The 25,417-nt window shown below is 39.4% G+C and overlaps 1 protein-coding gene across 1 annotated transcript in view; it reads left to right on the forward strand.

Annotated features, from left to right (window-relative positions):
- The window catches only part of ADCY10 (adenylate cyclase 10), a 195,387-nt gene that overhangs the window by 101,953 nt on the left and 68,017 nt on the right, over positions 1–25,417 (forward strand). Inside the window, exon 17 of the mRNA XM_003414895.4 lies at positions 6,842–6,978. Coding sequence (XP_003414943.1) covers positions 6,842–6,978 — 137 coding nt within the window. The remainder of the gene's footprint in view (positions 1–6,841; positions 6,979–25,417) is intronic.

The raw sequence follows: 25,417 nt of genomic DNA on the forward strand, positions 1-25,417 counted from the left end.
TGTACTCTAACAAATTTGCAAACCTAGAAGAAATGTATGAATTCCTAGAAAAACACTACCTACCTAAACTAACACAATCAGAAGTAGAACAAATAAATAGACCCGTAACAAAAAAAGATATTGAAATGGTAAACAAAAAACTCCCACCAAAAAAAGCCCTGGCCTGGACAGCTTCACTGCAGAGTTCTACCAAACTTTCAGAGAAGAGTTAACACCATTACTACTAAAGGTATTTCAAAGCGTAGAAAATGATGGAATACTACCTAACTCATTCTATGAAGCCAGCATATCCCTGATACCAAAACCAGGTAAAGACACGACAAAAAAAGAAAATTACAGACCTGTATCCCTCATGAACATAGGTGCAATAATCCTCAACAAAATTCTAGCCAATAGAATTCAACAACATATCAAAAAAATAATCCACCGTGACCAAGTGGGATTTATACCAGGGTTGGTTCAGTATTAGAAAAACCATTAATGTAATCCACCATATAAATAAAACAAAAGACAAAAACCACATGATCTTATCAGTTGATGCAGAAAAGGCATTTCACAAAGTCCAACACCCATTCATGATAAAAACTCTCACCAAAATAGGAATTGAAGGAAAATTCCTCAACATAATAAAGGGCATTTATAGAAAACCAACAGCCAACATCATTCTAAATGGAGAGAGCCTGAAAGCATTTCCCTTGAGAACAGGAACCAGACAAGGATGCCCTTTATCACCGCTCTTATTCAAATTGTGCTAGAGGTCCTAGCCAGAGCAATTAGGCTAGACAAAGAAATAAAGGGCATCCGGATTGACAAGGAAGAAGTAAAATTATCTCTATTTGCAGATGACATGATCTTATACACAGAAAACCCTAAGGAATCCTCCAGAAAACTACTGAAACTAATAGAAGAGTTTGACATAAAAAATCACTTGGATTTCTCTACATCAACAAAAAGAACATCGAAGAGGAAATCACCAAATCGATACCATTCACAGTAGCCCCCAAGAAGATAAAATACCTAGGAATAAATCTTACCAAAGATGTAAAAGACCTATACAAAGAAAACCGCAAAGTACTAGTGCAAGAAACTAAAAGGGACCTACTTAAGTGGAAAAACATACCTTGTTCATGGATAGGAAGACTTAACATAGTAAAAATATCTGTGCTACCAAAAGCCATGTATATACACAATGCACTTCCGATCCAAATTCCAACGACATTTTTTAATGGGATGCAGAAACAAATCACCAACTTCATATGGAAGGGAAAGAAGCCTGAAAAAGAAGAAGAAAGTGGGAGGCCTCACTCTACCTGATTTTAGAACATATTACACAGCCACAGTAGTCAAAACAGCCTGGTACTGGTACAACAACAGGCACATAGACCAATGGAACAGAATTGAGAATCCAGATATAAATCCATCCACATATGAGCAGCTGATATTTGACAAAGGCCCAGTGTCAGTTAATTGGGGAAAAGATAGTCTTTTTAACAAAAGGTGCTGGCATAACTGGATATCCATTTGCAAAAAAATGAAACAGGACCCACACCTCACACCATGCACAAAAACTAACTCCAAGTGGATCAAAGACCCAAACATAAAGACTTAAACGATAAAGATCATGGAAGAAAAAATAGAGACAACATTAGAAGCCCTAATACAAGGCATAAACAGAATACAAAACATTACTAAAAATGACAAAGAGAAACAAAATCAAACATCTATGCTCATCTAAAGACTTCACCAAGAGAGTTAAAAGACCACCCACGGATTGGGAAAAATTTTTTCAGCTATGACATCTCCAACCAGCACCTGATATCTAAAATCTATATGATTCTGTTAAAACTCAACCACAAAAAGACAAACTACCCAATTAAAAATTGGGCAAAGGATATGAACACACACTCCACTAAAGAAGATATTCAGGCGGCTAACAGATACATGTTTTTTTAACAGATACATGAGAAAATGCTCTTGATCGTTAGCCATTAGAGAAATGCAAATTAAAACTACGATGAGACTCCATCTCACTCCAACGAGGCTGGTATTAATCCAAAAAACACAAAATAATAAATGTTGGAGAGGCTGTGGAGAGATTGGAACTCCTTTACACTGCTGGTGGGAATGTAAAATGGTACAACCACTTTGGAAATCTATCTGGTGTTTCCTTGAAAAGTTAGAAATAGAACTAACATACAACCTAGAAATCCCACTCTTCGGAATATATCCTAGAGAAATAAGAGCCTTTACATGAACAGATATATGCACACCCATGTTTGTTGCAGCACTGTTTACAATAGCAAAAAGCTGGAAGCAACCAAGGTGTCCATCAACGGATGAATGGATAAATAAATTATGGTATATTCACATAATGGAATACTACACATCGATAAAGAACAGTGAGGAATCTGTGAAACATTTCATAACATGGAGGCACCTAGAAGGCATTATGCTGAGCAAAATTAGTCAGATGCAAAAGGACAAACATTGTATAAGACCACTATTATAAGATCTTGAGAAATAGTTTAAACTGAGAACACATTCTTTTGTGGTTACGAGAGGGGGGAGGGAGGGAGAGTGGGAGAAGGTTATTTGCTGATTAGATAGTAGATAAGAACTACTTTAGGTGAAGGGAAGGACAATACTCAATACACGGAAGGTCAGCTCAACTGGACTGGACCAAAAGCAGGGAAGTTTCCTGGATAAACTGAATGCTTCAAAGGTCAGCGGAGCAAGGGCAGGCGTTTGGGGACTATGGCTTCAGGGGACATCTAAGTCAATTGGCAAAATAAATTCTATTAAGTAAACATTCTGCATCCCACCTTGAAGTGTGGTGTCTGGGGTCTTAAATGCTAACAAGTGGCCATCTAAGATGCATCAATTGGTCTCAACCCACCTGGATCAAAGGAGAATGAGGAACACCAAGGACACAAGGCAATTATGAGCCCAAGAGACAGAACGGGCTACATGAACCAGAGACTACATCCTCCTGACACCATAAGAACTAGATGGTGCCCGGCTACAACCAATAACTGCCCTGACAGGGAACACAACAGAGAACCCCTGAGGGAGCAGGAGAGCAGTGGGATGCAGACCCCAAATTCTCAAAAAAAAGACCAGAGATAATGGTCTGACTGAGACTAGAAGGACCCCACTGGTCATGGGCCCCAAACCTTCTGTTGGCCCAGGATAGGAACCATTCCTGAAGACAACTCATCAGACATGGAAGGGACTGGACAATGGGTTGGAGAGAGATGCTGATGAGGAGTGAGCTATTTGTATCAGGTGGACACTTGAGACTGTGTTGGCATCTCCTGTCTGGAGGGGAGATGGGAGGGTAGAGAGGGTTAGAAACAGTCAAAACGGTCATGAAAGGAGACTGGAAGGAGGGAGCAGGCTGACTCATTGGGGGAGAGTAAATGGGAGTATGTAGTTAGGTGTATATAAGTTTATATTTGAGAGACTGACTTGATTTGTAAACTTTCACTTAAAGTGCAATAAAAATTATTTAATAAATAAATAAATAAAATTACAAAGAAAAAAGCAATCCCTAGAAATTGGAAACAAATGTACCAATATGAATATCAAGTTGGTAGCATGACCTCACATGGAAAAAATTTTTAAGCGATATTAAAACACAGTATGTTCCAAGTGGTTGGAATAATTTAAAAGTCTACCAGCAGATGAATAAACAAAATGTGACATATAGATTCAGTAGAATATTATTCAGCCATAAAGAAAAAAGTTCTGAGACATGCTACAACATGCATGAACTTTGAAAACATTATGCTGAATGAAATAAGTCAGCCACAAAAAAGACAAACAGTGTATGATCCCACTTATTTGAAATATCTAGAATACGCAAATGTATAGAGACCGAAGTTTATTAGTGCTTACCTGGAGCAAGACCAACAAACCAGGTGCCATGGAGTCGATTCTGACTCATAGCGACCCTATAGCAGGAAAAAAAAAAAAAAAATAGAGGAGGGAGGGGAAAAGGGGAGTCATTGCTTGGGGTGGGGGGGGCATTGAGTTTCTGTTAATGGTGGTGGAATAATTTGGAAACGGATGGTGGTGATGGTTACACAACGTGTTGAATACAGTGTCACTAACTTGTAAAAAATATTGAATTGGAAAATGTTTTGTTACATATACCTATAACACAATAAAAAATTCAAATAATAATAGGTAACATTCCTTAAATCCTTTCTATATGCAAAAAACCTACACACACACACATGCACACAAAAACACACAAATAATAATATGTTGACTGCATCTCTAGATGGATATGTTTAAGGACAAAGAAAACTGCAAGGAATTTTTAAACTGCATTCAGTAAACTTAGTGGTAGTAGTAATATTTATGTTGCTATTTTTTTGAAAAGTATAGGAATATTACAGGATAAAACAAACTATTTTTGCTAATGTCATTAGGAAACAAGATTTTCAGCATATGAGAAAAGAGTATAAAACCAAAAAAGTTAAATAAAAACCCTGTACACTGAACTGGCAGTATCAGTACGGGGATAGGATGTGCAGAAATTGGAGCCCTCATGCATTGCTGATGGGAATATAAAATGGTGCAGATGCTTTGGAAAATAGTTTGACAATTTTTCAAATGTTAAACATGGAGTTACCATATGACCCAGCGATTTCACTCCTAGGTATATACCCAAGAGAAATAAAAACATACGCCCACAGAAAAACTTGCACATAAATGTTCATAGCAACATTACTCATAATAGCTAAAAAGTGGAAACAACACAAATGTCTATCAAAGATGAATGGTTAAATAAAATGCAGCATATTCATACAATAGATATTATTTGGCAATAAAAAGGAATGGAGTACTGACACATGCTACAACATGGATGAACCTTGAAAACATTACACTAAGTAAAAGAAGACAGTCACAAAAGACACGTTCTGTATGATTCCATTTATATGAAATGTCCAGAACAGGCAACTCTATAGAGACAGAAAGTAGCTTAGAGGTTGCCTGGGTCTGGAAGGGACAGGAGCCCTGGTAGCCCAGTGGTTAAGTGCTCGGCTGCTAACCGAAAGGTCAGCGGTTCAAATTCATCAGCCGCTCCCTTGGAGCAAGATGCGGCAGTCTGCTTCCATAAAGATTTACAGCCTTGGAAACTTTATTGGCCAGTTTTACTCTGTCCTGTATATAGGGTCACTATGAGAAATCAAATCCATGGCAGTGGGTTCTGGGTGGGGCTGGGAGACAGGAAGGTTGGTGGGAAATGGGGAGTAACTGCTAATGTATATGAGTGTCTTTCTGGAGTAATAAAAATGTTATAAAGTTGAATGTGATGACGGTTGAACAACTCTGTGACTATATTAAAGCCATTGAATTGTACACTTTAAATGGTTAATTATGTGGTACATGAATCGTAGCTCAATAAAGCTGCGAAAATAAGAAAGGATAACAGGATTCCAAAAAGACAGGAGCCAATGAAGCAGCTCCCACTGGCCTACCCTGGGAAAATTTTAACATCAGAGAGAATGATGACTGCAGTGGATTGAAGCATACCAAACACTTTTAAAATACATGAACTCCTAGTGATTTTTTAAAAAAACAGAAAAAGTGATAGAAATAGAAAATTACCCTTTTGGAACTTTATAGCAGAGGGATCAGGGAGACCCCACTTGAACTTAATCTTAGTCACTGAAAGTGGAACAACTGGACATGATGTGCTTCCTGGCATGACGCAGTAGGAAGTACTCAGTACCACCTTTGAAATATTCTTGCCAAACATTTATCCAAATGTAAGATTCTGAATCCAACTAGAGTTTATAAGAAATACAAGGATAAAATGAGAAGCTAAACAACACCATGAGGAAGCAATCAGCCAAATACAAACATATGATACATCTTATGGAACAAATGACCCCAGTTCTCCACAAATCAATGGCATGGGGAAAAAAGGAGTGACTATTACAGCAAGAAACAAAATAAAATAGTATGACACCTCTCCCACATTTGGGCACCAGGGAGGTAATTACTTCCCAAATGCAGCCCTGGACTCTGCTGCCACAATTTGCTTTAGCCTTTCACATGCAGACTTTTTTTTTTTTTCCCCCGTAGACTTTTTTTTTCCTCCAGGTCCTAAGCTCTTTTTGAGGTCCTTTCGGGTCCCAAGCTTACTCTCTCACTAAGTGTGAGGTTAGGGAAAATACCGACCACCACCGTCACTACCCAGTGAATGAGGTGGGATTCACAGCACGTGCACAACTCCAAAAGAATTTTTTTTTTCTCTCTGCTTTCCAACCTCCTGGATTTCTACATCTTTAATTATGGGAGTAAGTATATAGCCTTTCCAGTTTCACTTTGTGATTAGGTTCCCTCTGGCCTTTGCTATGGCCCCATGGTTTCAGTGTGGTTCTCGTTCCCTCTCGGTTTGGTTTTGGTTGATTGGTCACAGTAGCTAAGATAAAGACAAGGTAAGAAACAGATTTTGGGTACAGGAAAGTAAGGTGGGGGAAAAAATAGGAAGAGAACAGGGAAAATGGAGCACTGGGGCCAAAGAGATGGAGAGGAAGAAATGACTGGTGAAAGAAGGACTTTGTCCCCTAGGTATATTTGGTTGAGCTTCAACTTTTAATGGAATTAAGCATCATGACTTTTGGGTTGTTACTCGTTTATTATGGTACTTCCTGTGCCCCTCGAGGTGGCTCCTACAAACAGAAAATAAAGAAGACTGACCCCAAGGAAGAGGCACGAAGGAGTGAAAACTATTAGAGAATTATTTCCAAGTGATTGAAAAGACTCAAATATGTTTCCTTCCTATAACATGATGGGGTTTTTTTGTTTGTTTTTTTCACTCCAGGTACCTGGTAGAGGGAAGCTGTGGGATTCCATTTTACTGTGAAGAATTGCTAAAAGACCTCGACCATCATAGGGTACTCATTTTCCAACCGATGGAGTCTGAGGAAAAGGCAAATGTGAACTGGAATAACCTGTTCAGTAAGTCCCCCAGTGATAGCTCTTCTGCATGACCAAGTCCTTATGCAGAGAGGGCAGCAAAATGAGCTCTTCCAAATGCTGCTTCCTATGGAGTCAGAGGGTCTTGGGAAAGCAAGGAATATCAGACCTGATAGTCCACATTTTAAAAGAGCTTAACATTGCCTGGAATTCACTGGACTGAGCTAAAGAATGTATACCAGTACCTGTGATAGACATGAGAGAATGCTGAGATATCTTAAAACCCAGAATTTCAGAACTTAGATGTTGTCTGGGGAGAAGATTTCTTGTTTTCTAGAGGTAAAATTATTAGCTCAAAGTGAATTGTCAACAAAGTTCCCATGCTACAGACATAAAGGATGATGAAGGTTGAGATAATGGCACAAAGGAGGCCCACTGGACGTTTTAGGAAAACAATTTTAGTAAGGGAAGAAGGGATGGAGGTGGGGGTTGAAAACTAGGCAATGCTGCAAGCTGGAGTGTAGAGCATTAGTGATAAGGTAATGCCTGTGATGAAAAGAAAAAGTCATATGCTAACAAAAAAATTTTTTTAAGGATTAAATGAAATATGTCTTGACACAAAGGAGACCTGTGACATTTGAAGGAAAGAGAGAGCATAAAGATGCAATCAAAAGAAAAAAATGGCCTTGAACTTAACAGCGATGACAAAACCCAAACCCGTGACCATCAAGTCCATTCTGACTTATAGCAACCTTATATGACAGAGTAGAACTGCCCCATAGTGTTTCTGAGGCTGTAATCTTTACTGAAGCAGACAGCCACATCTTTTTCCTGTGGAGCAGCTGATGGGTTCAAACTGCCAACCTTTTGGTTAGCAGCCAGGCGCTTAACCGCTGCACCACCAGGGCTCCTTCCAATGCTACATATGCCACTTAGTTGCTGATATTTTTGAGATGGGTCTCAAACTTCGTTGGGCCCTCAGGTACCTCAGCTCTAAAATGGGAGTAAAGAAACTCAAATCTTTTTTAACTTATTCATTCGACAAACATCTACTAAGCATCTTCTCTGGGTCCGATACCACAGTAGGCACTCTGGGAACCCAGTAGAATATGACAAAAAGACTGAATACAACACTCACCTTGTTGCCTTGTTGTTTTCATGTAGTTTACTAAACTTTTGAGATAATTATATATTTACATACAGTTGTAAGAAATAATCTTACAACTTATGAAAGATATCATAATATAAAACTATAGGAGAATATCACAACCAAATTGACATTGGTACAGTCAAGAACAGAACATTTCCATTACCACAAGGGCACCTCATGTTGCTCTTTTGTGATTGCACCCATTTCCCTCCTGTCCTCATTCCCTTCTTAACCCCTGACAACCACTAATCTGTTCTCCATGTCTATCATTTTTGTCATTTTGTCATTCCAAAAATGTTTAATAAATGGAATTGTACAGTATGTAACCTTTCCAGATCGATTTTTTCTCATTCAGCATAACTCTCTGGAGCTTTATCCAGGTTGTCATGTGAATCAATAGTTTATTCCTTTTTTGTTGCTGAATAGTATTCCATGGTATGGAAGATGTGCCACAGGTTGTTTAACCATTCCCTGTGGAGGGATATCTGGGTTGTTTCCAATTTTTGGTTATTATAAATACAGCTGCTATATTACTGTACAACCTTTGTGTAAATATGAGTTTTCATTTCTCTTGCCCAGGAGTGCAGTTGCTGAGTCATTTTAGTTTTTAATTAAACTGTCAAACTGTTTCCAAGGGGATGTACCATTTTGCATTCTCACCAGCAATGTGTAAGTGATCCAGATTTGCTGTCATTTCCCCACCATCTGGTGTTTTTACTGTTTGTTTTTTTCAATTTTAGCCACTCTGACAGAAATGTGATATCTCAGTGTTGTTTTAATTTGCATTTCCCTTGTAGCTAATGATGTTGAGCATCTTTTCATGTGCCTACTTGCTATCTGTGTATCTTCCTTGGTAAAATGCCTCTTCACGCCTTTTGCCCATTTTCTAATAGGACTGTTTGTTTCTTTTCTGTTGAGTTTTGAGAATTCTTTATGTATTCTACATGCTAGTCTTTTGTCATGTATGTGATTTGCAAATATTTTCTCCTAATTTGTAGCTTGTCTTTTCATTCTGTTCACAGGGCCTTTTACAAAACTGTTAAAAATTTTCATAAAGTTCAACATATCAAATTTTCCTTTTATGGATTGTGCTTATGATGTCAAGTCTAAGAACTCTTTGCTTCACCCTAGATGCTGAAGATTTTCACCTATGTGTTTTTCTTAAAGTTTTATAGTCTTACATAATTCATGATTCATTTTGAATTAATTTTTGTGTTCGGTATGAGATTTAGGTCAAGGTTCATTTTTTTCTTTTTGCCTGTAGATGCAGTATTTGCTGAAAATGTTATATTTCCTCCATAGAACTACTTTTGCACTTTTGTCAAAAATCAGTTGGGCCTATTTGTGTGGGTGTATTTCTGGGTTCTCTATTCTGTTTCATTGATTTGTATGTCTACCCTCTGCCAACCAATACCACACAATCTTAATTACTACATAATAAGTCTTGAAATCAGGTAGACTGATTTCTCCCATTTTATTTTTCTTTTTCAAAATTGTTTGAACTATTCTGGTTTCTTTCCCTTTCCCTATGAATTTTAGAATAATCTTGTCTATGTCTACAAAAAAATCTTGCAGGGATTTTGATCAGAACTGTGATATATATCAACTGAGCTGTATATCAATTTGGAGAGAATTGACAGCTTTACTATATTGAGTTTCCCAAACCATGAAGAAAGCAGTATATCTCTCCATTTATTTAGATTTTCTTTGATTTCTTTCATCAGTGTATTGTGGTTTTCTTCATACAAGCCCTGTATATATTTTGTTAAATTTACATGGATAGTATTTCTTTTTGTGAAATTTTATGAAAGTACTGTTTTTTAAATTTTGGTGTCCACATGTTTATTGCTTGTATATGCAATTGATTTGTGGTTAGCACCCATAGCACTTAACCATATGCCACCAGGGTTTCCAATCTCTACATAAAAAAAAAAAATAGTAGACACTAATTATTTTTTGGTGATGGGAAACCTTAACACTGAATGTGGATGAAGCGTGCACAGCTGACCAAGGTAAATGATGTCACTAAGAAGTACACAAGAGAAAAGGACCTTTTGGTAATTGCTATGGCATATATAATTTTGCATCAACAGCAACAACAACCAAAAAAAAATGTGTGGGTATATGTGTATGTATGTAAGCATATGTGTATAGGTATGTATATGTGAGTATATTTGTGTTGATATATAGATGCATGTATATGCATGTATGTGTGTGTGTGAATACATATTCATATATATAATAAACCACATAGGGAACAAAGTTACAGATACTTCTTAGAAATAACCAAACACCTTGTGGGATTGATTTTCTGGGTTTGAAGGCTTAGGACCATAGTCTCATGGGACAACTCAGTCAACTGGCAAAATATAGTTCATAAAGTTTATGTTCTACCTCCTAGTCTGGTGAGTAGTGCCTGGGGTCCTAAAAGCTTGCAAGTGGCCATCTAAGATACAATTATTGGTCTCCACTTATCTGGAGCAAAAGAGAAAGAAGGAAACTCAAGGGTCAGAGAAGAAACTACAGAACTAATTGTCTACATGAACTATGGCCTCCTCTACACGGAGACCAGAAGAGCTAGATGGTGCTTAGCTACCACTACCAGTCGTTCTGACCAGGGGGACAATAGATGGATCCTGATAGAATGGAAGAAAAATGTGGAACAGAACCCCAAAATCTTAAAAACTTCAGACTGACTGGACTGGTTGAAACTAGAGGACTCCCCACAACTATTGCCCTGAGTTACTCTTTAAACCTTGAACCGAAACTACCCCCTGAAGTCATCTTTTAGCTAAATAATGGATTGGCTTACAAAATAAAGAATATCACCCATGATTACTGTGCTCCTTTAAAATCATCTATACGAGACCAAACAGTCAACAATTACTTTAAAACAAAGACCAGAATATAAGAGTTCAGGGAAACTAGATTACTGGAAACAGAACCTGATCAGAAATAATAGGAATGTTCACACATTGTGAAGAGTATAACCAATGTCACTGAACACTTTGTGTAGAAATTGTTGAACAGGAACCTAATCTGCTGTGTAAACTTTCACCAAAAACAAAACAAAATACTAATCAAAAAAAATCAGGGCAGAGCCAAGATGGCAGAATAGACAGACGCTTCTGGCGAGCCATCTTTACAACAAAGACCCCAAAACAATGAGTGAAACAAGTATATTTCTGACAAGCCGGGAACCCTGAGCTTCAAAGGCAAGCTTAGAAAATGAACTGAGGGGCAGGGGGAGGAAGAGACTGTTCAGAAGCGGAGAGGAGTTACCGGACCTGAATCCCGGGGAGACCTCAGGCACCATTCCCGGAGCCGTGGTGGCAGGCTAGTACTAGCATTCAGCCGCAGTTTCCTCTGGGAGAAGCAGCCAGCTGCACAGCCTACTCACACCTCCGGAACCTGAGAAGAACAGTGCTCTCAGCAAAGGTAAGTACTCACGTATGTTTTGCTGTGCCCCTCCACCCCAGAGCCAGCTTCAGCGGCTGAATCCCTGGGCCTGAGATAGGCCCTGTTGAGCATGTAGAGCCATCCTCCTGGCCTTGGGGAAGGAAAAAAATTTGCAATTGGGGGAAAAGATAATTTGCTAGCTCCACTAACTAGGGGAGCTCAGGACAGAAGTAGCTCCTGTCCAGGCACAAAACGTCTGTAGACTTTGAGCACCTTTCCCTTCTGCACGGACCTGTGTGGGCCATTTCAGCTGTGCAGTGGAGAGGTGGGTGTTTCATGTTTGACACTGCTTTGCATATTAACCAAGATCCTCACCTACCCACATCAGGGACCTAAGGACTGGTAGCTCCACTCAGGTCACCCAGCCACCTGCAACAGCGGTCCAAAGATAACTGGTACCTCCCAATGCTTACAACCAAAAACTTTGGGTGCCCATGGTCCATCTGCAGAACCCACCCACCTGTACGCTCTAGGGAACAGGGATGCACTTTCCTCAGAGACACTCGGGGGTCGGTTCCCAGAACATGAGCCCCTGCTGCTATCAGATACTGGTATATATGCCAATCACCCCTGCCCCTCTAAGACTGTAGGACAGAGCCTGTACCACACACTTGATGATCAGCTACCTGGAAACCTGAGCTGAATTCATTCAAGAAAACTGAATAGACTCCTAGACTAATATACCTGATAACAGCTCTAGCCACCTGGGACAGGACACCAGAGCTCCAAAGGTGAAAATAATCAAGCTAGCTCACTCATAGCTCACTCAAGCAACCCATAGAGATATACCAAAACAAAACAAAGCAAGAAGCTATGACACAGTAAGCAAGCATAAACTAATACAATAACTTATAGATGGCTCGGAGAAAACAGTCAATATCTAGTCACATAAAGAAACAGACCATGATCACCTCAACAGGCTCTCAAAACAAAGAATCCAGGGATCTTCTAGATGAAAGTGCATTCCTGGAATTACCAGAGGCAGAATACAAAAGTTTAATATACAGAACCCTTCAAGACATCAGGAAGGATATGAGGCAATATGCAGGACAAGCTAAGGAACACACAGATAAAGCAATTGAAGAAATTAGAAAGATTATTCAAGAACATAATGAAAAGTTTAATAAGCTGGAAAAATCCATAGACAGCAATCAGCAATTCACAAGATTAACAATAAAATTACAGAATTAGACAGCTCAACAGAAAGTCAGAGGAGCAGAATTGAACAAGTAGAAGCTAGAATTTCTGACCTCGAAGATAAATCACGTGGCATTAACTTATTTGAAGAAAAATCAGATAAAAGAATTTTAAAAAATGAAGAAACCTTAAGAATCATGTGGGACTCTATCAAGAGAAATAACCTACGAGTGATTGGAGTACCAGAACAGGAAGGGATAACAGAAAATACAGAGAGAATTGTTGAAGATTTGTTGGCAGAAAACTTCCCTGATATCATGAAAGATGAGAAGATATCTATCCAAGATGCTCATCGAACTCCACATAAGGTAGGTGTTAAAAGAAAGTCACCAAGACATATTATAATTGGACTTGCCAAAACCAGAGATAAAGAGAATTTTAAGAGCAGCTAGGGATAAACAAAAAGTCACCTACAAAGGAGAGCCAATAAGAATAAGCTTGGACTACTCGGCAAAAACTGTGCAGGCAAGAAGGCAATGGGATGACATATATAAAAAAAATTGAAGGAAAAAATTGCCTGACAAGAATCATATATCCAGCAAAACTGTCTCTTAAATATGAGGGTGAAATGAGGACATTTCCAGATAAACACAAGTTTAGGGAATTCATAAAAACCAAACCAAAACTACAAGAAATACTAAAGGCAGTTCTTTGCTTAGAAAATCAATAATATCAGCTATCAACCCAAGACTAGAACACTGGGCAGAGCAATCAGAAGTCAACCCAGACAGGGAAATCCAAAAAAACAAAGATTACAAAAAAAAAAAAAGCCCAAAACAGGGTAACAGCAACGTTATTATATAAAAGAAAAGACAACATTAAAATACTAAAGAGGGACTAAGAAACGTAATCATACACCTTCCATACGGACAGGAGGATACAGTGATGCTAAGAAATAAAAGTTAGGTTTAAATTTAGAAAAATAGGGGTAAATGATAAAGTAACCACAAAGGAGACAAACCATCCCACTCATCAAAATAAAATATAAGAAAAAAAAAGAGACTTGGCAGAAACAAAATCAACAACAAATATGAGGAAAGGACAATATATAAAGATAATCTACTTAGCACATAAAATTAAGTGGGAAAAAGACACTGTCAACAACACACAAAAAAAGACATCAAAATGATAGCACTAAATTCATACCTATCCATAATTGTCCTGAATGTCAATGGACTAAATGCACCGATAAAGAGACAGAGAGTGGCAGAATGGATTAAAAAACGAGATCCATCTATATGCTGCCTACAAAAACACGCCTTAGACTTAGAGATACAAACAAACTAAAACTCAAAGAACAGAAAAAAATATATCAAGCAAACAACAATCAAAAAAGAGCAGGAATGGCAATATTAATTTCTGACAAAATAGACTTTAAAGTTAAACCCATCAGAAAGGATAAGGAAGGACACTATATAATGATTAAAGGGACAATACACCAAGAAGATATAACCATATTAAATATTTTATGCACCCAATGGCAGGGCTGCAAGATACATAACTCTATCAGCATTGAAAAGTGAGATAGACAGCTCCACAATAATAGGAGGACACTTCACCACACCGCTTTCGGTGAAGGACAGGACATCCAGAAAGAAGTTCAATAAAGACATGAAAGTTCCATATGCCACAATCAACCAACTTGACCTCATAGACATATAAAGAACACTCCACCCAGCAGCAACCAAGTATACTTTCTTTCCTAGTGCACAAGGAACATTCTTCAGAATAGACCACATATTAGGTCATAAAGCAAGCCTTAGCAGAATCCAGTACATCAAAATATTACAAAGCATCTCCTCTGACCATAAGACCATAAAAGTGGAAATCAATAACAGAAAAAACAGGCAAAAGAAATCAAACACTTGGAAACTGAACAATACTCTGCTCAAAAAAGACTGGATTATAGAAGACATTAAGGATGGAATAAAGAAATTCAGAGAATCCAATCAGAATGAAAACACTTCCTATCAGAACCTTTGGGACACAGTGAAAGCAGTGCTCGGAGGTCAATTTAAATCAATAAATGCACATGAACAAACAGAAGAAAGGGCCAAAATCAAAGAATTATCCCTACAACTTGAACAAAAAGAAAGAGAGCAACAGAAGAAACCCACAGGCACCAGAAGAAAACAAATAATAAAAATTAGAAATAGAAAACAGAAAAACAATTGAAAGAATTAGTGAGACCAAAGCTGATTTTTTTTTAAAAATCAACAAAATTGATAAACCGCTGGCCAAAATGACAAAAAAAAAAAAAAAAAAGGAGAGAAAGCAAATAACATGAATAAGAAATGAGATGGGCAATATCACAACAGGCTCAACTGAAATTAAAAGAATCATATCAGATTACTACGAAAAATTGTACTCTACCAAATTTGAAAACCTAGAAGAAACAGATGAATTCCTAGAAACACACTACCTACCTAAACTAACACAAACAGAGGTAGAACAACTAAATAGACCCATAACAAAAGAAGAGATTGAAAGGTAATCAAAAAAACTCCCAACAAAAAAACAGTCCCGGTCTGGAAGGCTTCACAGGAGAGTTCTACCAAACTATCAGAGAAGAGTTAAGACCACTACTACTGAAGGTATTTCAGAGCATAGAAAAGGATGGAATACTACCAAACTCATTCTGTGAAGCCACCATATCCCTGATACCAAAACCAGGTAAAGATACCACAAGAAAAGAAAATTATAGACCTATAACCCTCATGAATGTAGATGCAAAAATCCTCAACAAAAGTCTAGCCAATAGAATTCAACAACATATCAAAAAAATAATTCACCATGACCAAGTGGGATTCACACCAGGTATGCAGGGATGGTTCAACATTAGAAAAACAGTTAATGTAATCCATCATATAAATAAAACAAAAGACAAGAATCACATGATTTTATCAATTGATGCCGAAAAGGCATTTAACAAAGTTCAGCACCCATTCAAGATAAAAACTCTCAGCAAAATAGGAATAGAAGGAAAATTTCTCAACATAATAAAGGGCATTTATACAAAGCCAACAGCCAACATCACCCTAAATAGAGAGACCCGAAAACATTCCCATTAAGATCAAGAACCAGAAAAGGATGCCCTTTATCACCACTGTTGTTCAATACTGTGTTGGAGGTCCTAGCCAGAGCAATCAGGCTAGATAAAGAAATAAAGAGCATCCAGATTGGCAAGGAAGAAGTAAACGTATCTCTATTTGCAGATGACATGATCTTATACACAGAGAACCCTAAGGAATCCTCAAGAAAACTGCTGAAACTAATAGAAGAGTTCAGCAGAGTATCGGGATACAAGATAAACATACAAAAATCAGTTGGATGCCTCTGCACCAAAAAAAGAACATCGAAGAGGAAATCACCAAATCAATGCGTTTACAGTAGCCCCCAAGAAGATAAAATACTTAGGAATAACTCTTACCAGAGATGTAAAAGACATACAAAGAAAACTAGAGTACACTTCTGTAAGAAACCAAAAGAGACTTACATAAGCGGAAAAACATACATTGCTCATGGATAGGAAGACTTAACATTATAAAAATGTCTCTTCTACCAAAAGTGATCTATACATTTAATGCAATTCCGACCCAAATCCCAATGACATTCTTTTTTAATAAGATGGAGAAACAAATCACCAATTTCATGTGGAAAGGAAAGAGGCCCCGGACAAATAAGGCATTACTGAAAAAGAAGAACAAAGTGGGAGGTTTTACTTTACCTGATTTTAGAACCTATTATACGACCACAATGGTCAAAACAGCCTGGCACTGGTACAACAACAGATATAGAGACCAATGGAACAGAATTGAGAATCCAGACATAAATCCATTCACATATGAGCAGTCAATATTTGACAAAGGCCCCAAAACAGTTCAATGGGGAAAAGACAGTCTTTTTAGCAAATGATGCTGGCATAACTGGATATCCATCTGCAAAAAAATGAAACAAGACCCATACTTCACTCCACGCACAAAAACAAGCTCAAAGTGGATCAAAGACCTAAATATAAAATCTAAAACGATAAAGATCATGGAAGAAAAAATAGGGACAACATTAGGAGCCCTAATAAATGGCATAAACAGTATACAGAACATTATTAAGAATGCAGAAGAAAAACTAGATAACTGGGAGCTCCTAAAAAATCAAACAACTATGCTCTTCCAAAGACTTCAGTCACCAAAAGAGTAAAAACACTACCTACAGACTGGGAAAAAGTTTTTAGCTATGATGTTTCTGATCAGCGCCCGATCTCTAAAATCTACATGATACTGCAAAAACTCAATTACAAAAAGGCAAATAACCCAATGAAAAAATGGGCAAAAGATATGAATAGACACTTCACTAAAAAAGCCATTCAGGTAGCTAACAGATACATAAGAAAATGTTCACAATCATTAGCCATTAGAGAAATGCAGATCGAAACTACAATGAGATTTCATCTCATTCCAACAAGGCTGGCATTAATCCAAAAAACACAAAATAATAAATATTGGAGAGGCTGTGGAGAGATTGGAACACTTATACACTGCTGGTGGGAATGTAAAATGGTACAACCACTTTGAAAATCAATTTGGTGCTTCCTTGAAACGCTAGAAATAGAACTACCATATGATCCAGCAATCCCACTCCTCAAAATATATCCTAGAGAAATAAGAGCCTTTAGACAAACAGATATATGCACACTCATGTTTACTGCAGCACTGTTTACAATAGCAAAAAGATGGAAGCAACCAAGGTGCCCATCGATGGATGAATGGATTAATAAATTATGGTATAGTCACACAATGGAATACTACACATCAATAAAGAACAGTGAGGAATCTGTGAAACATTTCATAACATGGAGGAACCTAGAAGGCATTATGCTAAGTGAAATCAGTCAGTTGCAAAAGGACAAATATTGTATAAGACCGCTATTATAAGAACTTGAGAAACAGTTTAAACTGAGAGGAAAACATTCTTTTGTGGTTACGAGAGGGGGGAGGGATGAAAGGTGGGAGACAGGTATTCACTAATTAAATAGTAGATAAGAACTACTTTAGGTGAAGGGAAAGACAGCACACAATACAGGCGAGGTCAGCACAACTGGACTAAACCGAAAGCAAAGAAGTTTGCTGAATAAACTGAATGCTTCGAAGGCCAGTGTAGGTGGGGAAGGGGTTTGGGGACCATGGTTTCAGGGAACATCTAAGTCAATTGGCATAATAAAATCTGTTAAGAAAACATTCTGCATCCCACTTTGAAGAGTGATGTCTGGGGTCTTAAACACTAGCAAGGAGCCATCTAAGATGCATCAATTGTTCTCAACCCACCTGGATCAAAGGAGAATGAAGAACACCAAGGACACAAGGCAATTATGAGCCCAAGAGACAGAACGGGCTACATGAACCAGAGACTACATCCTCCTGACACCATAAGAACTAGATGGTGCCCGGCTACAACCGATGGCTGCCCTGACAGGGAACACAACAGAGAACCCCTGAGGGAGCAGGAGAGCAGTGGGACGCAGACCCCAAATTCTCAAAAAAAGACCAGACATAATGGTCTGACCGAGACTAGAAGGACCCCACTGGTCATGGCCCCCAGACCCTCTGTTTGCCCAGGACAGGAACCATTCCTGAAGCCAACTCGTCAGACATGGATTGGACTGCACAATGGGTTGGAGAGGGACGCTGGTGAGGAGTGAGCTTCTTGGATCAGGTGGACACTTGAGACTATGTTGGCATCTCCTGCCTGGAGGGGAGATGAAAGAGTAGAGGGGGTTAGAAGCTGGCGAAATGGACACAGAAAGAGAGTGGAGGGAGAGAGTGGGCTGTCTCATTTGGGGGAGAGTAATTGGGAGTACGTAACAAGGTGTATCTTTGGCCCTAGTGTTTGGTGCATAACCACTAGGGCCAAAGATGAAGAAATAGAAGATTTTTATCAGCTGCAGCAGTCTGAAATTGATCGAACATGCAATCAAGATGCACTGATTATTACTGGCAATTGGAACTTGAAAGTTGGAAACAAAGAAGCAGGATCAGTCATTGGAAAATATGGCCTTGGTGATAAAAACAATGCTGGAGATCGAATGATAGAATTTTGCAAGACCAATGACTTCTTCATTGCAAATACCTTCTTTCGCCAACATAAACAGCGACTCTACCCATGGACCTCACCAGATGGAACACACAGAAATGAAATTGACTATATCTGTGGAAAGAGACGATGGGAAAGCTTGGTATCATCAGTCAGAACAAGGCCAGGGGCCGACTGTGGAACAGACCATCAATTGCTTATATGCAAGTTCAAGCTGAAACTGAAGAAAATCAGAGCAAGTCCACGAGAGCCAAAATATGCCCTTGAGTATATCCCACCTGAATTTAGAGACCATCTGAAGAACAGATTTGATGCATTGAACACTAATGACCGCAGACTAGACGAGTCGTGGAATGACATCAAGGACATTATCCATGAAGAAAGCAAGAGGTCACTGAAAAGACAGGAAAGAAAGAAAAGACCAAGATGGATGTCAGAGGAGACTCTAAAACTTGCTCTTGAGTGTGGAGCAGCTAAAGCAAAGGGAAGAATTGATGAAGTAAAAGAACTGAACAACAGATTTCAATGGGCATCTCGAGAAGACAAAGTATTATAATGACATGTGCCAAGAGCTGGAGATGGAAAACCAAAAGGGAAGAACATGCTCAGCGTTTCTCAAGCTGAAAGAACTGAAGAAAAAATTCAAGCCTCGAGCTGCAATAGTGAAGGATTCCATGGGGAAAATATTAAATGATGCAGGAAGCATCAAAAAAAGATGGAAGGAATACACAGAGTCATTATACCAAAAAGAATTAATCGATATTCAACCATTTCAAGAGGTGGCATATGATCAGGAACCGATGGTACTGAAGGAAGAAGTCCAAGCTGCTCTGAAGCCATTGGCAGAAAAACAAGGCTCCAGGAATTGATTGAATATCAATTGAGATGTTTCAACAAACAGATGGAGCGCTGGACGTGCTCACTCGTCTATGCCAAGAAATATGGAAGACAGCTTCCTGGCCAACTGACCAAAAGAGATCCATGTTTATGCCTATTCTCAAGAAAAGTGATCCAACGGAATGTGGAAATTAACAATATCATTAATATCACATGCAAGCAAAATTCTGCTGAAGATCATTCAAAAACAGCTACAGCAGTATATCAACAGGGAACTGCCAGAAATTCAGGCCGGTTTCAGAAGAGGACATGGAACCAGGAATATCATTGCTGATGTCAGATGGATCCTGGCTGAAAGCAGAGAATACCAGAAGGTTGTTTACCTGTGTTTTATTAACTATGCAAAGGCATTCGACTATGTGGATCATAACAAACTATGGATAACACTGCGAAGAATGGGAATTCCAGAGCTCTTAATTGTGCTCATAAGGAACCTTTACATAGATCAAGAGGCAGTTGTTTGGACAGAACAAGGGGATACTGATTGGTTTAAAGTCAGGAAAGGTGTGCATCGGGGTTGTATTCTTTTCCCATACTTATTTAATCTGTATGCTGAATAAATAATCCGAGAAGCTGGACTATATGAAGAAGGACGGGGCATCAGGATTGGAGGAAGACTCATTAACAACCTGTGTTATGCAGATGACACAACCTTGCTTGCTGAAAGTGAAGAGGATTTGAAGCACTTACTAATGAAGATCAAAGACCACAGCCTTCAGTATGGATTACACCTCCACATAAAGAAAACAAAAATCCTCACAAATGGACCAATGAGCAACATCATGATAAACGGAGAAAAGATTGAAGTTGTCAAGGATTTCATTTTACTTGGATCCACAATCAGAAGCCATGGAAGCAGCAGTCAAGAAATCAAAAGACGCATTGCATTGGGCAAATCTGCTGCAAAGGATCTCCTCAAAGTGCTGAAGAGCAAAGATGTCACCCTGAAGACTAAGGTGCGCCTGACCCAAGCCATGGTTTTTTCAATCACATCATATGCATGTGAAAGCTGGACAATGAATAAGGAAGACTGAAGAAGAGTTGATGCCTTTGAATTGTGGTGTTGGCGAAGAATATAGAATATACCATGGACTGAGAAAAGAACGAACAAATCTGTGTTAGAAGGAGTGCGGCCAGAGTGCTCCTTAGAGGCAAGGATGGCGAGACTGCGTCTTACATACTTTGGACCTGTTGTCAGGAGGGATCAGTCCCTGGAGAAGGACATCATGCTTGGCAGAGTACAGGGTCAGCGGAAAAGAGGAAGACCCTCGACAAGGTGGATTGACACAGTGACTGCAACAATGGGCTCAAGCATAACAACAATTTTGAGGATGGCGCAGGACCAGGTGGTGTTTCCTTCTGTTGTGCACAGGGTCGCTATGAGTCGGAACTGACTCGATGGCACCTAACAACAACAACAACAGGAAGGTGTATATAAGTATCTCTGTGAGAGACTGACTTGATTTGTAAACTTTCACTTAAAGCACAATAAAAATTATAAAAATAAAAAAAAAAAAAGAAAGGAAAAAAAATCAGGAAAGGCTTTTCCTGGCTGAATTAGTTTCAAGGGATGGTAAAAACCAAAACCAAACTAACTGCTATCGAGTTGATTCTAACTCATGGCCACCTCGTGTGTGTTAGAGTAGAACTGTGCTCCCTAGGGCTTTCGATGGCTATGTTCTTTCAGAAGCAGATCACCAGGACTTTCTTTCAAGGCATCTCTGGGTAGATTAAAATTGCTAAACTTTTGGTTAGTAGACAAGCACTTAACAATTTGTGCCACCCAGGGACTCCTAGAGGATGGTAATGCATCATTAAATAGACTATGACTTCTATGACCCTTATTTTTAGACTAAATAAATTCATTACGAAAATATATTAGCTGACCACAGGAACTACATCCCATCCTCTACTGGCCTGAGATCAGAAGAACTAGATGGTGCTTGGCTACTACTACCTACTGCTCTGACCAGGATCACAATAGAAGGTTTCAGATAGAGTGCGAAAAAAAATGTAGAACAAAATTCAAATTCATAAAAGAGACTAGACTTACTGGTCCAATCGATACTGGAAGAACCCCCAGGCTATGGCACTTCTAACTTGAAACTGAAGCCACTCCTGGAGACCACTTTCACCTAAATAATAGGTCTATAAATAAACAATAACACCCATGAGAAAAGTGCTCCTTAGAATAATCATCTATATGAGGCCAAAAGAAAACATTTACCCAAAGGCGAAGATGAGAAGGGAGGAAGGGGCAGGAAAACCAGATGAACAGAAACAGGGAACTTAGGGTGGAAATAGGGAGAGTGCTGGCACATTGAGGGATCTGCAACCAATGTCACAGAACAATTGTTACATGTTATTGAATGGGAAACTAATTTGCTCTGTAAACCTTCACCTAAAGCACAATAAAATGTTCAAAAGATATATACTAGCCAATGTATTAATGGAAGGAAATATGTAAATCTACGTACTGTTGAGCAATACTATTCCTGCATTCATGCATTTGCCTATGAATTCAACACACATTTATTCAATGTCTATTATGAGCTCTTTTAAAAATAATAAGGTCTCTCCCCTGTTTAAAACCTTTCGCATTGAGCTTGCAATGAAATCAAAACTCCCAATCAGGACTAGACATCTCTGTGGGACTGACTTTGGCCTCCTTCTCTGGCGTTATCAATACTCTCGGTGTTCGCCTGCCATATTGGCCTCATTTCCTGTAATACACCAAGCTTGTTCCTGCTGTGAATTGCTGCTCTCTCTCCCCAGGTACTTCACATAGCTTGCTTTTCTCTCCCTTAGCTCAGGCATCACCTCCTCAGAGAAACTTTGTCTGACCACTTTCTTTTTAAAGAAGGCCTCCCCCATCCTGCACCTTCTCATTAGTTTCTGTCACCCTATAGATTTCTTTCACACAATTTCATCACATTATGAGCTTTTTCTGATTTATTTACCTATTGTTTATTGTCTGTTTCCCATTGTTAGAATGTAGCTCACATTCTTGTACACCACTGAATTCCCAGTCCTAGAAGGGGGCCTGATACCTAGAGGCATCCAGTTAATAATGGTTGAATACTTGAAAGAATGGTCATTAGGGTGTTAGGACCTGGAAGGTGAAATAAAGAAGCATAAATGAGCATGGATCAAGTCATACCCTTGATTCCTCACCCTCTATCCCCAACACAAACACACATGCACACACACACACACACACACACACCCCATGGCCCCTTTTTTGGTATACTAAGCCCTGGTGGCACATCCTCTTTCCCTAGCCACTCGTATCATTGTCCAGTGGGCTCATGAACAGAGTGACCATGGTGACAGGAATGGAGGTTATGCATGGGTTCAGCAATGTGGACTTCCACTCACTAAGGCCAGTTTGGCTACAGCCACTGCTGAGTGCCCAATCTACCAGCAGCAGTGACCAACACTGAGTCCTTGATATGGCACCATTCCTCAAGGTGATCAGCCAGCAATCTGGTGGCAAGTTGATTTCATTGGACCGCTTCTATCATGGAAAGAGCAGCATTTTATTGTTACTGGAATGGACACTTACTCTGGATATGAATTTGCCTTCCCTGCAAGCAGTGCTTCTGCCAAAACTACCATCTGTGGACTTACAGAATGCCTTATCCACCATCATGGTATCCCACACAGCCTCACCTCAGATCAAGGGATTCACTTCACAGCAAATGAAGTGTGGCAAAGGGCCCATGCTCATGGAATTCACTGGTCTTACTATGTTCCCCATCATCCTGAAGCAGCTCGCTTGACAGAACAATGGGATGGCCTTCTAAAGACACAATTACAGAGCTAGCTAGGTGCCAGTACATTGCAGGGTTGGGGCAATGTTCTCCAGGAGGATGTATATGCTCTACACCAGCATTCAATATATGGTGCTTTTTCTCCCTTACCCAGGATTCATGAGTCCAGGAATGAAAGGGTGGAAATGGGAGTGGCACCACTCACTATTACCCCTAGTGATGCACTCACAAAAATTTTGCTTCCTGTCCACGTGACTCTATGCTCTGCAGGTCTAGAGGTCCTAGTTCCAAAGAGAAGAATGCTCCCTCCTGGAGACACATCCCTGATTCCATTGAACTGGAAGCTAAGAATGCCACATGGCCACTTTGGGCTCCTCATGCCTCTGGATCAACAGGCAAAGAAAGGCGTTACCATATTGGCTGGTGTGATTGATCCTGATTACCAAGAGGAAATCAAATTGATATTATGTAATGAAGGCAAAGAAGAGTATGCCTGGAATGCATGTGATCCCTTAGGGCATCTCTTAGTATTACCATGCCCTGTGATTAAAGTCAATGGAAAACTATAGCAACCCAATTCTGACATGAATACTAATGGCCCAGACCCACCAGGCAAAGAACCAAAACCAGCTGAAGTGCTTGCTGAGGGCAAAGGGAATACGGGATGGGTGGTAGAAGAAGGTTGTCCTAAATACCAGTTACGACCACATGACCAGTTGCAGAAATGAGGACTGTAATTGTTATGAGTATTTTTATTTATTCTTTGTATGTGTGCATCAAATATTTTTGTTTTCTTCACTTATAAGATGTAAACAGGACTAATGTGTTTTTGGTTTTACACATGTTAGTTGCATCATGTTAGGTGCAAGTATGACTTTATAAATGTCTATGTAGAGATTATGTGTAGTTTCAGGAGTTGTGTAAAGGTGCCAAGTTGACAAGGGGTGGACTGTAATCGTTAAGGTTGTGTATGCACTTGGCTGGGTTATGATTCTCAGGGGGTTGGCAGTAATGATGCAGTTTGGTAGTGGGGTAATGATGTAATCATCTCCTTGATGAGAACTGATACAATGTAATCACGTCTGTGATGGGATCTGCTGTAACCAATCAGTTGAAAGGGGTTTTCCTTGGGGGTGTGGCCTGTGTTCAGTATAGGTGGACTTTCTCACAAGGCTGGTGGGCTTTTGCTCACTCTGAATCCTGCAGCTGGTTCCTGTTCGTCTGATGCCTGGTTCTGGGAACTTGAGCTAGCAGCTTACCTGCTGCCTTCCGTGCTGATTTTGGGATTCATTCATCTCTGCAGCCTGTGAGCCAGAGCCCTCCTGTCCAACCTGCTGATCTTGGGTTCACCAACCCCTGCAGCTACATGAGACAGGAGGAGCCTCCAGCTTAACCCAAGGACTTGGGACTTTCCAGCCTCTACAACCACGTGAGACATTTCCTTGATATAAATCTCACTATATATATATATATTATTATTATTATTATTTTATATATATATATATTTGGAGCTCTGGTAGTGCAGTGGCTAACCAAAAGGTTGGCAGTTTGAATCCACCAGCAGCTCTTTGGAAACCCTATGGGGCAGTTCTACTCTGCCTGATAGGGTTGCTATGAGTTGGAATTGATTCCATGGCAATTGATATTTATATGCTTTAATGATTTTGCTTCTCTAGAGAACCCAGCCTGGGACATCTACCTTCACTCCTAATTCCAGACCCTTATTTCCAATTGCCTGTTGGATTGTTCCATAAAACAAAAAAACCTAACCAGTTACCATAGAGTTGATTATGTGTCAGAGTAGAACTGTGCTCCATAGGGTTGTCAATCACTGCTTTTTCTGAAGTAGATTGCCAGGCCTTTCTTCTGAGGTGCTCTGGTTGTACTCAAACCACCTATCTTTTGTTTAGCAGCTGAG

This window comes from Loxodonta africana, chromosome 3 (assembly GCF_030014295.1).
Source record: "Loxodonta africana isolate mLoxAfr1 chromosome 3, mLoxAfr1.hap2, whole genome shotgun sequence".
In the NCBI taxonomy this organism is placed as follows: domain Eukaryota; kingdom Metazoa; phylum Chordata; class Mammalia; order Proboscidea; family Elephantidae; genus Loxodonta; species Loxodonta africana.